The sequence below is a fragment of the Centruroides sculpturatus genome, unplaced genomic scaffold, assembly GCF_000671375.1.
Source record: "Centruroides sculpturatus isolate CEXI.00-Female unplaced genomic scaffold, Cexi_2.0 scaffold907, whole genome shotgun sequence".
In the NCBI taxonomy this organism is placed as follows: domain Eukaryota; kingdom Metazoa; phylum Arthropoda; class Arachnida; order Scorpiones; family Buthidae; genus Centruroides; species Centruroides sculpturatus.
This window is the reverse complement of record NW_019385244.1, coordinates 30879-46736: the sequence shown is the minus strand read 5'-3', so window position 1 is coordinate 46736 and position 15858 is coordinate 30879. Positions and strand designations below refer to the sequence as shown.

General features: G+C 29.6%; 1 protein-coding gene across 4 annotated transcripts in view; it reads left to right on the top strand.

Moving 5' to 3' along the window:
• The window catches only part of LOC111636664 (RNA binding protein fox-1 homolog 1-like), a 172163-nt gene extending 168764 nt beyond the window's left edge, over nucleotides 1–3399 (top strand). For all 4 annotated transcript variants that reach the window (XM_023381951.1, XM_023381952.1, XM_023381950.1 and 1 more), the window contains one exon: nucleotides 1083–3399. In XM_023381951.1, coding sequence (XP_023237719.1) covers nucleotides 1083–1127 — 45 coding nt within the window. In that variant the 3' untranslated portion in view covers nucleotides 1128–3399. The remainder of the gene's footprint in view (nucleotides 1–1082) is intronic.
• Nucleotides 3400–15858: the final 12459 nt, after the last annotated feature.

The following is a 15858-nucleotide window of genomic DNA, read 5'->3' as shown; positions in this document are numbered from 1 at the left end:
ATTTGTTTGTAGAAAAGGGCTGGCAGAATTACAATTTAATAAAAAGTAAAACATCTGGATACGAGTCCAATTTTTCTTGCCATGTCTAATCACCAGGAACAACTATTCCCATTGCAGAGACAACCTTTCTTTAGAGGCTATGCCTCTGCACAAATATGTAAAACAGTTTAAAATGTCCACAGGTGACAATCCCAACACAATTAAAAATATAATATTTGTTTGTAGAAAAGGGCTGGCAGAATTACAATTTAATAAAAAGTAAAACATCTGGGTATGAGTCCAATTTAAATTTATAAAATTGGACTTATAAAATCCTTTTTATTAAATTGTAATTCTGCCAGCCCTTTTCTACAAACAAATATTATATTTTTAATTGTGTTGGGATTGTCACCTGTGGACATTTTAAACTGTTTTACATATTTGTGCAGAGGCATAGCCTCTAAAGAAAGGTTGTCTCTGCAATGGGAATAGTTGTTCCTGGTGATTAGACATGGCAAGAAAAATTGGACTCGTATCCAGATGTTTTACTTTTTATTAAATTGTAATTCTGCCAGCCCTTTTCTACAAACAATTATACAGATTAACTAGTAAACTGAAAAGTATTGAGATTAACCAAAATAATCCTTAAAATTTAGGATAACAGCAATGAAAAACAGTAATATAAATACAAAATAAAATTTTGATGCTGCCTCACAATGTATTGATCATGTGAAAAAAATTGTAAGATTTTATGTATATTTTTTATGCTAAACTGATGATCCAGCCTTGCTATCATAAAGTATCTCAATAGAAAAGGTTAGTAGTTAAAGTAAATTCCTAAATAGTTTCATTATTAAGATCAAGTAATTTACTGATTTTGTATATTATTGCTGTTGATCTGTAAATAAAGAACACTGAGTGTATACCAAATGATGATAATATAATCATAACAGTTTTTGTATATAAAATCATATCAACAAATATACTTTTGAGTAGTAATTAGGAATTATTATATGTTAATAAATTATCAAAATATTTTTACATATTATATATATATTTATAAGTATTATTGATTTTTAATTTTCTATGTTTAATTTAAACAGGCTGCAGTGTACAGAAGTGGATATAACAGATTTACACCTTATTAGAATGATCATAAATTTTTATGAACGAAAATTCAGTGATACTTGCTACAAGTCATTACAGAATGACAAAAAACTGCACAGTATCCCATATTGCCTTTTAAACCATACTAACTTGATCTTTAGATTGGAATTTACATTTTAATATTGTTTGATATCAATAGTAGAATATAGAATAGGCAATTTCATTCGTACATGAAAGAAGAAAGATAAAAGCTATTTTTTTAGGTTCTGACATTTTTAATGACAGGTAAATAATTCATTTTGTAAATTTTATAATGAATTAAAAAAGCAAGAGATGAAAGAATCTAAGTTTCAAGTTTGTATGGGAAAATATTTGCACACTACTTTCACTATTTATTCTTGCTCCGTTTTAAGAGATTGCACAATTTCTTACTTATTTGTAGTAGTAGTGTGGGTAATATGTTAAATATTTTCCCACCTGATCATACACAAATTATTTAAAAGACAATGAATTCAAATGATTTTGATATAGCTTTTTTCAACGTAAAATTATGCTCGGTTAAAACTGAATTAGTGTTTAATATTTGAACAATTGACTTATTATTATAATGTAAAGTATTATTGTCCCTAGTCTTTTGGACATTACTAAATGTTGTGGCTTTGTAAATCTTGCCATCTTTTATGTAACTTATCATTTTTTCCCAAAATGGGAATACTGTTGTTATTGAAAACTGACCATTGTTAAAATGTTCATATCTTAAGAACTATTGCAGGAAAATGGCTTTTGCTCTAGTTGTTGATGGGCAAATAGAAACATCAGCTTGTTCAGCTGTTCTTGAGCAAAAATCATTTTTTCTTGTAAATTACCATTTGTTGAATTTTTTTTTCGTTACAGAGCTTTAATTCATATCATACGATCATTCGAGAATCTCATTTCATTCTGTCAAAAACATTGTTTTGAAACATGAATATCGCGATAGGAGTTTTGGCTGATTTATTCTTGTACAATGTGTAGCTCAATGTTTGTTTATAAATGGCAGCTGTTGTCACGCAGCTTTTTAAGATCATCTGTTTCCAAAAACATGTATTTGTAATGTAATGTAATTGAATATTAAATTACCAATATGGGAAAGATTATTGTAGAATATCTTTCCAAGTGGCACATTTTAACGCAGACTATTATATAAAAAAAATTATTTTATATTTTTTGTAGGTAAGTTTTCTTATTTAGAAAACTTGGCTAATAGGACTATTTGTAAATTTTATTGATGATTAAACTCATTTGGTAACTATATAGCAGAGCACCGATTATCCACAGTAATTGGGGCGGGACAATTTCGGACAACAGATCACATTTGGTAGGAAAAGAATAAAAAATAAAAAAACTTAAATAAACTATTAATTCTAGGATGATAAAAAAATGTTAAACCATAGAAAAGTACTGCTTAGAAGACTGTGACTTATTAATCCTGTTTTTCTATTTGCTCTACAATAAATAAAACCTAAAACTTGTGTTGATAGAGAGATCCAGAAGATCGTTATTGTGTAAAAACTTTGTAATGTTTGGAATTAAATACTTTCAAAAATTGATTTCGGATAATCGACACTCTGCTGTAATTGTAATTTTATTTATAGTTATCATCACTGAAATGAGCAAAAGTATCTTTTCATTAATTGAAAACGTTTTAAATTGAACTAGAAATTTTTATTTATAAGTGAAAAAATTATATATATATGTATTTAAAGAAATTTATTTTCATTCACCACATGGTATTATTTGCATGCCAGTAAAATAAAAGTGCATGTCCTGAAGAAACAGTATTATTGCAGAGAGAAGTGATTGATTATTGTGCACTTTATGATATAAAAATAATCTGTAATCTAAATTCATTTGTGGATACAAAACAAAAACTAGAGCCAATATCCAGGAATTTACTGGATCAAGATATATATATACTCATCTATACAATATATGCCCTCCATAATTATTTTCAGGTATTTTTTTTTATTCTGTTTGAATTGTGGATTCAGTAATTGTGTTTAGATTTTTTATAGCATTGTTAATGTGTCAAAATGGCCTTGTTGCTGTTTTATGGAACCTTCCATCATTGTTTGTGCTATGTTCTGTAAAGTGGTGGTATAAGTTAATGTGTCACAAAATTTTTATTTATTCATGCTATTAAAGCAACAAAGGTTATTGTACCGTCTGTTAAATATTTGAATCTCGTTATTTACATTCTGTAAACACTATGATGGAGTATAATGTATCAATTGTCAATAATCTGTCAAAATAAAAATTCTCATTATGTGATTAGCTTCTTTATTTTTCATTATTTAAACTTCTACTGTAAATTACGAATTACAAATACCGATGTATTGAACGAAAGTGAAATAAAAGTTACAGTTATATTAATTCTGCTTAAAAGCAAAGAATCATAGCCAGAGTTGCTAACAAAACTTTTTACGATGCACTAACTTCTAAGTTTTAATATAGTTAAAAAATCGGTAAAACTAACACGAAAATCTCTAAAATTGGAACTCTGAAGTAGATGGAGCTTTGATTAAATAATTTTTAAGTTTCGGATTCGTTTAGTTTTCTAGGAAAAGGAAACTGAGGAACCCGCAGAGTAGGGTTTTCTGTTTTGGTTTCATACGTAAACACACGTAGTAACATGCTTTTAGCGTTCTGTCTAAAGCAGCTAAAACACTCAAGTTCTGAGGAGGACGTTCGTGTTCAACGTTATAACCGACAAAAACGTCAAATATCGCTTAAAACGCAGATATGCGACCGCGGGCCAAGCGTATGTACTGTACATCGTAAAGATCAAAATAAAAGATTGTCGTAGAAATTAATATAAATTGACATCAATCTGAATCTCGATTGGCATGTAGTGGGAGACTAGATTACGACCGTCAATCTGCCCATAGACTTTACGTGGCAAGCTTTAACATCGAATACCTCAGCCTACAGTGGCGGTTGCTTTAAATTTCGATGATAGACAAAACATTTTCTGGCTTATGCAGAGTTTCGTTTACGATTCGCTCAACAAACTGAAATCTTTATAAATTTGTTGCTGAATGAAGTGCTGAACTACGTATTAAGATCTGAAGTCATTGTGTACAATTAAAACAGAATCTATTAGTTTGTGTAGAATGATTTGATTGTTGAGTAGCCGGTCAGCCTGTAAGTGAACACATATAGGCCTATATTTAGTATTAAATCATCGATAGGACCAAACTATCAATTTGCTATCAATATATTCGAAACCCAATCCCGATAATGGTATCGCTAGTTCTGCAATCATTATCACATATCTCTACTTCGAATTTCAGACCTACAAGTCATCAAAAATTTTAACTTTAGAGAATTTCTCGTTTTAACAATTCTTAGAAAGCAGTCCCTTGTCGGTTTCAGTGTCTAGTTTCGCATTTATTATATTATTTCTGCGTGTTTTATAACAATTTTTTTGGATATGCTATATAAAATCCAGCAACGAATTGCTTAACTTTCCTGGCACATTTAAAACTTCGTGTGTGGCACCATCTGTTATTATATTTTATTAAAAACATTTTAACTATTATAAAATGACAAAAAGCTTAATTTGAAGGGTAAAAGCTTAATTTGAAGGGTAAGGATGGATTTTATAAAAAAAAAAAAGTGTAAATGCTATTAACGAGTAAAATTGTCATTCAGTCCGACCCTACTGGAGATACGACACACGACTCCCTTTTATCTCCCCACACCGTTGTTCTTTAACCACAAAATTTAATAGCATCAATCCTCTAATACATAAACCTCCCTGCAAAATTTCAGAAATTTTCGACAAAAAGCACTGGAGATTAAGTTTCAAAGAGGGTGAACACAATTGTGCTACACACACACACATAGTAACATCCATACAGTAAAAAAAAAAAAAACAGAATATTTTTGTATTTCTCGACGTTTCAAGATCTTGAGTCCAAAAATATAAAAATCTTGGAGGGTCGTTTTCTGACCGATCGCCGTACTTTTCCTCTGTTATATATAACAGAGACAAGTAAAATTTCCTCAATATCGTTTCTTTCTACTTCGCCTTAAATGGCTATCAAAATAAAAATTTATAATAAAAAACTTTATTGATTTAGCTTTCGTCTTTACAAAGGGGAAGGATGCAAGCAATTCCATAAATACACAAAACAAAATGAATGTCTTATACGTAAATGCGATGAATCTGTATATAAAACAATCCTTATTTGTGAAGATTATTATTTATACAAAGTTCGTTAAATAAAATTAGTAACTAACATTATATTTTAGTAGAATTAGCGAATCTTGAAAATATTTGCATATCTTTTGTAAAGTGATAGAAATTATTTTATCACCAAACAAAGAATAAAAGTTAAATTGCTATCTCAGTAAAGATTCTTTTCGATATTCAAGAGGTTAGCATGGAATAAATACAGTAGAGCATCGATTATCCGACTCAATTGGGGGACGGGTTGGTCGGATAATTGAAAAGTCGGATAACCGAAAAGTATGAAAAAATCCATTATTAGTGTAGTATATTATTATATCCCATGTAATTAGTATATCGCTNAGTATTTTTTAAATTTTGTTTTCTAATTTATTTTATTTTATCCGACATGTATTAAATTATACTTCATGATAAGAATTAAAAAGTAAGAATCTTATCTTAACAGGAATCAAATAATTTAAAAATGATTTTATTTTATATAATATAATAACAAGAAAAAAATTAATTAAATTTGAATAATAATTAATTATTTATGATTCTACAAGAAATTCTTTAAAGATTTTTAGATATAATAAATACGAGTAAATGTTTAACTTATTTAGAAATAAACAAACAATTAATTAATTGTTTGCTTAATTAATTTAGAATTATTATTCATATAAATTATGAATCGCTGAAAAATCTCATAAATATTTTGCTTCACGAAATCAATTACGCAAGTGTAAATGAAATTTTAAAGCCCTTCAGGACGTCTCAACATGGCGATTTGGACTTCACATTAGTTATAAATAATTGATTTCATTGTATTTCTTGTGTAATAAGAACATAACTTTTTAATTTTATAATTTAAAAATAAAATGAAATTATAACTATAGGCCTAATATATTTTAGGTCTTAAAATGTTTCTCTGGCATCTTAAAACTGTTTATTACTCCTCAATGATTACAATACAAGGAAAAGGTGTCATTGATTTTCTTTTCTACACCATTTTCTAAGTTCAGTTTGGAACTGTTACTCTATTAATATTAAGACATATATAAAATAAAATATAAAATTATTATTAATAAAATTATAACTTTTAATTAATTTATTATTCGCTACATAATCTTTTAGAATTAATAATAATTTAAATATAACTCGCTAATAGAAGTACTCGAGTCTTCAATTTATAACAAGATAGTTTAAATAGAACATTTTAATCAATAAAAAAATAAAAGGTAAAGTAAGAATTTTCATAAATTTTCGATGTATTTTTTTATATAAATTCACTAAGCGAAACACATAAACAAGTTCGTGATATTTGTCACTTTTCACATAATAAAATTACGAGGCAACGTCACTCAACGTCAAACTTTGTGACGTTATCGTAACACTAAAATTTGTGACGTTTTATAGAAATATCTCTCGCTCCCCTTTAAAAAAAAATAACCAGATACATATTTTGTACATTGAAGTCAACAACGCTGTTCTCTTTAAGAAGTTTGTCGCCATTATCTCAAGTACTCCACACACAACTGTGTGTGGAGTAGTTGAGATTTATCCTTTTAAAAATGTCAAAATTTATATAAAATTTTCTTACTTAATAGAAGCAAAGTTAATGAAGCAAAGAATGAAAACTTTGATAACAAGTAAATGCAATGGAAGTTTTCTTTAAAGCACTACTTAATTATATATAACATGCCACAGGCATTTACATATCGACAATACAAACATGTAAGTTATCCATTAACTAAAACTCTTATTATTTTGATAAATAAAATTTTTTAAAGAAGTAAAACTTTAACCGAAATTTATTTTATAAAATAATTAAATTCTTATCTAAAATTCTAAAAATTAATATTCAAATTAGTTTCAATTTTCTTGGAGAATTTTGAAACTATTTTATCTAGAATATTTTTGAAAAGAAGATATTTGATATTTAATAACATTGCAGATAAAATTAAAGTTTGTGTATCCTACAATGAGAAAATTTTAGAAAATTACTGAATTATCTACAGTTTTATTAAAATATTATTATTATTTTTTTCAGTATTCTAGATAAGTTATTGTTCATTTCAAAATTGCCGAAGAAATTTTGAACTAATTTGAATGTTAATTTCTAGAATTCTAGATAAGAATTTAATTATTTTATGAATTAAAAATGAAGTTTACTTATTGTAGAATATGAAATTCACTTAGTTTTAAAACTGAGTAAACTTTATAAGTGATGATGCCAGTAAGTTTTCCTTTGATTAATTCGTGATAAAATATTCAAAATTAGTTCTAGTTTCTAAATCTCACGTATTTTAAACAAATTTTTTAAGATTTCTGTTTAATAATCAGTAAAAACTTTTATTTTTTTTTTAAATTTTATTATAAAGAAAAATGAACATTTTGAAAATTACTCAAGCAAAAATTTTTCTTTTCCAACACGTCTGGAAAAATTAGTTGACAAGTCGAAGAGGATGCAAGAAGATGCAAAAAAAGAAGAAGAAGAAGATAAAAAAGATAATTAATTATTTTTATTAATATTTAATATCGATCCGTTATTATAAATTTCGTATTCAAGAAAAAAATTAATCTGTAAATTAATTATTTTCAAGACAAAAAGTTAATTTAGGTTTAGCAAAAATTGCCAAAAATTTATTTTGTTTTTTTTTCATTAAAAAAATAATTTCGATACCTTCGATTTTAATAAATAAAATATTATTATTTTTTTTCTTTAGATTTAAGAATAAATGATTAAAACTTCAAATTGATAAAATAAGAAAAATCGAGGAAATAATATTAATAATAACAAATAATAATAATCACTTGGGAAGTTTTCCGTCTTCGGGCTATCTACATTTTAGATAATCATGATCGAATGTTGGGGTTTTTTTTTGCTTTGTTCATCTTATTTTTTTATCTGTTTGCCAAAGGCAAGAACGGACAAAAGTCTCTTTTCCAAATAGATGGACTGTTTCCTTCTGGTTTCAATAAGAAGAATAATCGATTTGGGTGTTTTCTTTTTCTTCTCTCTTGAACTGATAAGACGAAGCGTTTGTAACAAGTGCTTCTATTTTTACTATCGACAGTGCTTTTTTAGTTTCTTGTGTAACATTAATATTTACATCTTTATGTAAATTATTCGAATAATTAACACGAAATCTACATAACAATACACACTTTACTACGATTAGATACGAATTATTTATTTATGTTAATAATGCATTTATGTTTTTTAAACTTCTTTCTATATTTTTTATTACGTAAATCACGTTTATTTGTAAATAAAAAGTGGTTTTGATTTACTCATTAAAATATTATACAGAATGAACAAAATGTGATCTTATTACAAACATAGAGTATAGATGTACAGTGACTTTTTAATTAGCTTATATGATACGCTAAGTTAATAAAATTTTATTTTGGTTGTAAATAAATATGGTTTATACAATTAAAATGTATAAAAAATGCGCTAACAGGCATATATACCTGGCTAACATTAAAGTATCACCGTTTTAGTTTCGTATGGGATAATTAAAAGGTACTATTCATCAGCATTACAACTGATTCAATGAGATTTTTTGATTGCTCTGTATTATACCGCTACGGTAAAAAAATATACTACTATATTTTAAATTTTTTATTATAAAATCTGCATTTTTTTACATACAAAATTTTTTATTAATTAAATTACATTATTATCCTAAAGGTTATTAAAATTTATATTACACTGTATAAAAATTAGGTTATTATATTAGCGATAAATTATATTTTTAGTAATGTTTTTACTAGAGAAACCGTTATATTTACATACAAACAAAATTTCCTTTATTAAAAAAATTAGACTGACTATTTTTTTTTGTGTGTGTGTGTCGCGTTGTGTAATAAGCAATCATTCGAAGCTACAGTAATGCTTTATTATAATAATGTAAGATATAAAAAAAGAACTATGTTTAAAATTCATAAGAGTAAACTTAGTAACTAACTTAGCATGGTTGTAAGTCAAAGCACGATTTATCTTTATTATGAAGACCAGATTGGCGGTCACGTGATCGGCTTAATAGTCTTTAAGTGCATCCGACCATTAGTGCAAAACGTATAATTCATGTATGCATATAGTTACGAATCATTCATAAATTGAATTTACTGACGGTCCTAGGAGATTTTATTGTCATATTTTTCCACTAAAACACATATTGAATATTTATATTAAATTCTTTGAAGAGAATATCTTTCTTCTGTATTTTANGTCGGATAACCGAAAAGTATGAAAAAATCCATTATTAGTGTAGTATATTATTATATCCCATGTAATTAGTATATCGCTATTAACCTACTTCGCGTTGAATTTTCCTCCATGTTAAGCCTATCAAATTTTTTTTAAAAATAATAATCGTCGCTATTGTATCGTTAAAAATTAGAAAATTAACCCTCGTTTAAATAATGGCTCCCTTTCATGGTCGATCCAGTGTTGCCAGTTAAAACACGTAAAAATAATATTAAAGTAGCCAAGACATAGCCAAATATTGTAGTGCCACATTACTAGCAGACATTTGAATTTGCCGACAAGAACGCGGTCGGTTAACCGAGGTGACGGTTAATCGGGGGTCGGATAATCGATGCTCTACTGTAGGTGGTTTTTAATATTTTCAACAACTAAACCGTAAATAACATATTTAATGTAAATTAATTATGTTATAATGAAATTTATTTTACGGTACTATTTACGCCCACCTGTGGCCAAACGGTTCCGTTCTCTGAACACTGAGAATTTAATTCGAATACAGGGAAATTATACAGGGTCATCGAGTGCATAAAAGCCGCCTTTGTGCAAACTTTAAAAAATGGCCCCCTTGAAATCAACGAAAGCAATTTAAAAAGAGTCAATTCAAACAGGCCACATACGATCACACAAGATACAATAAATACGATATTGAATGTCGCCGACAGATTCAACCAATCACCCAGTCAAATTCAAAACGAGACGAGACGTTGTTGAATTTCCACAAAACGTTTATATTACGAGTAAAATGTTTATACAGTTACAAAAAGTTCACGAAGAAAACAATTACAATACTTCAGGTGTAACAAAGTTCAAATACTTTTAAGCCACGACAACAGGTCCATCGAAAAGGACACCTTGCGACGAACTCCTTCCCCTGAGGAAAGGTCCTTAACCAGTCGGTGAGCCGAAACTACTCCTTCAGCAAGTCCGCTGAAGCTCTTAATGATGGACTACGATGCTTGCTGACTCCTGGTCAATACGAGTTCTCTTAGCAGGTTGTAGGCGGAGTCTAAAAATCCCGCTTAAAATTAGTTCTTATATACGGATTAAAGCGTAGGCGGATCCACCAATCAGCACCTAGTAGCTGTATCGGAGGTCGGCAGGTCGTACGATGTCTTTCAGCCAATCCGCGGTCGAGTTTCCAAAATCGCCTGATGGGCGTTCCCATGGTGACAACCGTCGTTCGTTTGAAAAGACGGAGAAGCGCGGGAAACCGTATGTCGGACGATTTTATCCCGACATTTCAACTGTCGAAGTCAAAAGGGGTGATTGGTGGCAGCAGTCGTTTCAGTTCAATGTCGCCTTAAATTCTGCTTTCATTGTTTGTTTTGTTAATTAATTAAGTTAGGGCAACTCAACACTTGGGCGATGCCTTCCGGGAGTCTTTTGAAGGGTAACTGGCCCTATTCAGGCGTTAATTTTCCTATTTGAGGACAAAGGGAATGTGATTTTCTTTGCAAAACGGTTATGGTTTTCTTTTCCTGATGATAACTTGCTTTGTCCAGCCACAATGTATAGCGGTCTTCCCTACGGTTCTATGCTACGAAAGGCAACAGTTGTTTCTTCATTGTTCAATGTACGTTTCAGTGTCCACTGCGTTATTTTTCTCAAACAGAACAGAAAGCTTTAATTAATTAACAAGCTTTAATGGAACTTCTGACCCAAACTATAATCTTAACTAAAACTTTTTCAGTTTGGGTCTATTTTACAACTGTTTCTGGATCCATTTTTTAAAGCGTAAAGTAAGCTTTATCATCAAGAGTGACAATTTTGTCCGGAAACAGACGCAAGCAATTGTTTTTATAAACAAATGATTTGTTTATTTGTCTTTTACAAATACTAAGATTTATATATACAAAGAAGTGATTCTGATCCAAAATTTATTTTGATTTAAATTTAATGAACCCACAAAAGTAATGTAAAATTTGTTAATTTTTCTGTGAAAATTCCTTTTACACATCTACATTTTTTTAAAGAGCGCACAATTATGCAACTGTTAAACAGTTAAATATAAATGTTAAATATTTTAATCTATAACTACACATAAAAAGGCACTACTTGCTATAGTTAAAAGTGCATGTTTAGGACTTGCGGAACCATAAAGAGAAGCATTTTTATTTTTCTATGTAAGATTTTCACAAATCTTCGACGTCTTTATTTGTCTTCCATGTCAATTCACTAGTTGACTTCTCGTTTCCTTACGGTCCTTGAAAAACACTTGTTGATGGTTGGTGATCCAATTCTAGCAATATTCTCATTGCAGTAATACGACAAGGAATGAAATAATCTATCATGAGATTTGTCTTTGAATTAAATGCATGTTTATAAGATTCTAATTGGCTAAAATAATGATAAAAAAACGCGATAAATAAAATTTAATGTTTAATGATATATTCTTACGAATTAATTCAGTTATCAATCAACAGATGGCGACACACTATTTACTCATTACGTGTTTGTTTTTCAAAACATCTTACGGACTTCGTCATTATATTTTATAATCTGTAAAATATTTTACAAATGTTTTACGATTTTTACTCGGTTTTTTAATCTCTAATTTACTATCCAATGTTATATTTAGTATACGAACGTCTAATTCTAATAATTTACATATTTTTACAGATCAGAATATACGTGGAAAAGTTTTTAATTACTCCAATACTGTGATCCGAATCTTTTACGTATATTTTAATATAACTTTATGTGGCTTTTAAGCGATTAAGAAAGACACCCAAAATGCCCCAATATTGTATAGCGTGAAACTTAAATACATATGAAGCCAGATACAATTCGTTTTCTGTCCAAACGCGAACGAATAATTGAATCGAAGCGCTAGTGAGTCAATAATAATGTTTTGGACTATATACGATGATAACTTGCTTCAATGACTGGCATAAAAAAGAATTTTAAAAAATTGTGCTAGCGACTTGGACATTGTCACTTTAACCCCACTGTATCTCGAAAACGAAATCACGGACCCCTGATTTTTATTACACTTTTAATTTCCTACTCTCGTATTACATAAAATGACAACGTTTAATCAAAGTCGACGATCAAATTTCGAATTTCCTCACGAAAAACGAACTCAATTCTATAAGCCCTTTAGAATAGTGGATTTTAGGGGGTGTTTAAGGTAAACACTGATAATTTCTATAGAAATGTTTCATTTTAAACTCTACGATTTTATTTTTCTTACTAATTAAATGTATATTTTTTCCTTAAATATCTGTAATACAGTCTCGAATTCTCTGGGGTACATCCACTTTAGGTTAAAAACCGCTGCTCTAGCGATTATGCATATGTATGTATTGATATGTATATCGAGAATGTGTTATACATTGTTTATTCATACTGACTTCATCCTATTGGTGTCAAATGTTCCCATAATTAGTGAAATTAAAAAAAAAAATTGTCTTGTCTCTAGAGTCAATCTACCATAATGGATTTTAAGCCCATGAAGCAAATTTGTGATAGAACTCATAAGCAGCTTAGTCACACGGATAAAATCAATTTGCAAGTACGGAATCTACAAATATCCCTCATTACGATGGATTGACTCTAGAGACAAGACAAACGGTGGATTTTCAATTACTATGGATGTTATTTGTTAGTTACTTTTTCAGAGACATCGATTGTCGCATTGTATTGACTAGGATTGTCTAATCACCGAGTCGTTATCCCTATGGATTCATGAAATTATCCTTGGCAGTTTGGTGTTGTTTCTATAACTAAAAAGAGCGTTTGCTAGTTAAATAAATAACTAGGAATAACTTTAAAGTGTTTTTGAAATAAATGAACATTGTTCAATACTCCAATTATTCAGCCATGTATGATTCTTTAGTTCTTAAATATGATCATGATGTTTAAAGAGCTTCGTAAAACATATTAAAAGGTCAACAATCTCTAATGATTTTATAATCATTCTCTGGCTTTAGAGACAAAATATAGAATAGATTCCCATCCAGAAACAATCCTAGATTACTCATGTCTATAATTTAAATGATTTCAAGTTTTTTTTTCTAATGTTTATGAGTGAGTCGAGCATGGCCAGCATCTTCCATTTATGACCTGCTGATCGATTCCACTGCTGTTCAAGTTTGTCAATATGAATCACACTGTGACAATAGTCTGCAACGGGTTGAAAGTATGGAAGAAACAACCAGATCAATTACACAGAAGACTTAATTGATTTAATTTTTTATTACATTTAATTGTATTGATTTATATTAATTATTTATTTATTTCATCTATATTAGGAAATGTAGCTGGACAACATATCTCCTACTCCAATAAATAACAAGACCCATAACAAAAACAAGATAAAATATATAAAAACTTAAAAAGAAAATCAACCGACATGATAAAACAATGAAAATTGCAAGAAAAAATAAAAATAAGACAGAATACATAAAAAATAAAGTCTCGTTTACAAACCAATAAGAATTATATAACAGACATCGACTAGATGTTTTATAACGTAAAAAATCGACGTGAAGCATGTCTTTTACACTGTTCATGTTTCCGGCTATGCGGTAGAAAAAAGGATGTATGTGAAATAGATAAACGGTAAAAAGAAGTAAAAATACAAGTAGTGTCGCGTGTATTCTTTACAGCTATTCTAAGACGAAGCCAGGAAGCTGGAATAAGGCATTAAAATATTTATAATATAGTATACGATCATAGTATTTGATTTTTTCATGTAAATTGGGAAGATCTAGCCTGGATCTTGCAACTTTTGAATTGTTAGCAAATGGTTTATTACTTAGTTTATTTAACAAAAAAATGTATTTTATCGAGTTCTCTTAAAATTTTATTGAGTAGAGAAGGGGCTGCCACAGGCCAAATCGGCAGGCAATAATCAATAATGGATTGTAAGTCCCCCCAAAAAGAGGAAAAAAGATCGTAAAACCGATTTAGATGAGATAGGTTTGCAAAAACGCCATAAAATACCTCTACGAATTGCCAAAGCTTTAATGTATTTTGTCGACATGAAAATGAAAAGTTAATCTATTATCAAATGTAATGCCAAGATTATTGTAGGAGCAGACATATATATTCTAAAATATTGGCATCAATCACCAAATGAGGAAGAGGAGGGTTTCGAATCAACGAGAAACACACGAATACGGTCTAATTAATGTTGATTTTAAGGTTTGCCCTTGCAAATAAAGTTGATAGCAGATGTAAATCAGATTGAAGAACTACTGTCATGGTTAATCAGTTTTATATCATCGGCGTAAGTAATAACAGTGGACTCGATTCGGTTAAGTAATTGATGAATGTAAACGGAGAAAAATAGGACACTAAGGATCGATCCCTGTTGAACGCCGCGGATGGGTGGAAAGTCGAGAAATTCACAGTCATTCAGTCTAACTTTAAAAGAACGGGCTAGGAAATAATTATTCAACCAAGAATGGAAAATTGGATCAATGTCAAAGTGTTCACTGGGTGAGGAAAGAAGGATATTTGTTGGAACGGAGTCAAAAGCTTGAGAAACATCTATGTATACGACGTAAGCTGTACGTTTCTTTTCGAAATTTTCAAGAATTATGGACACGGTACTTATTAAATTTGTGGTAGTTGAATGATGTCTAAGACCGCAGTGTTGAATTGGTGCAAGCTTGCAAGTGATCGGAATATAAATTTCACGGTATACACATATTTCAAAAATTTTTAACATGGCGGATGATAATGCAATAGATCTAAAAGAATTTTTGTCTTTTTTATGTATACAGCTTTAATCGTTGAGGAATACCATTGTTTAGGCCTAACAGTGGCCAAGCGGTTCCGTTCCCGGAACACTGGGAGTTCGGTTGTGGGTTCGCTCATCGCCAGGACGGGCTGGCCACGTGCAGTTTTCCGAGTTTTCTCCACGTCCAGTTACCTAAAAAAAGACTTCCCGGAAGGCGATCGCCCAAGTGTTGCGTTTCCATATCTTAATAAAACAAACAAATACTATTGTTTAGGGACGTGACTGGATTGCAGAAACTTGGAAAACAGTTTAGATAAAACAACAGCTACTATTGGTTTTAATTTTTTTATAAAAAGTCGCAGGGAGTTATTAGGACTAAGATTAGAAGGGTTTAAGGTGTCGATTGCTTCTTTAATTTCAGAAAGCGAAAAATAATGGCGATAGATAAAGGTATGTAAGAAAAGTGGAATAAAGTTGGTCTCAGGTAAAATCTGGTTTTAAAGTTTTTGTAAACATCAAAGATTATACTGTATCTTGGAAATAGGGATATTTGTACTGGGGAGCTTTTCAGAAAATTTAGGTATGAAACTCCAA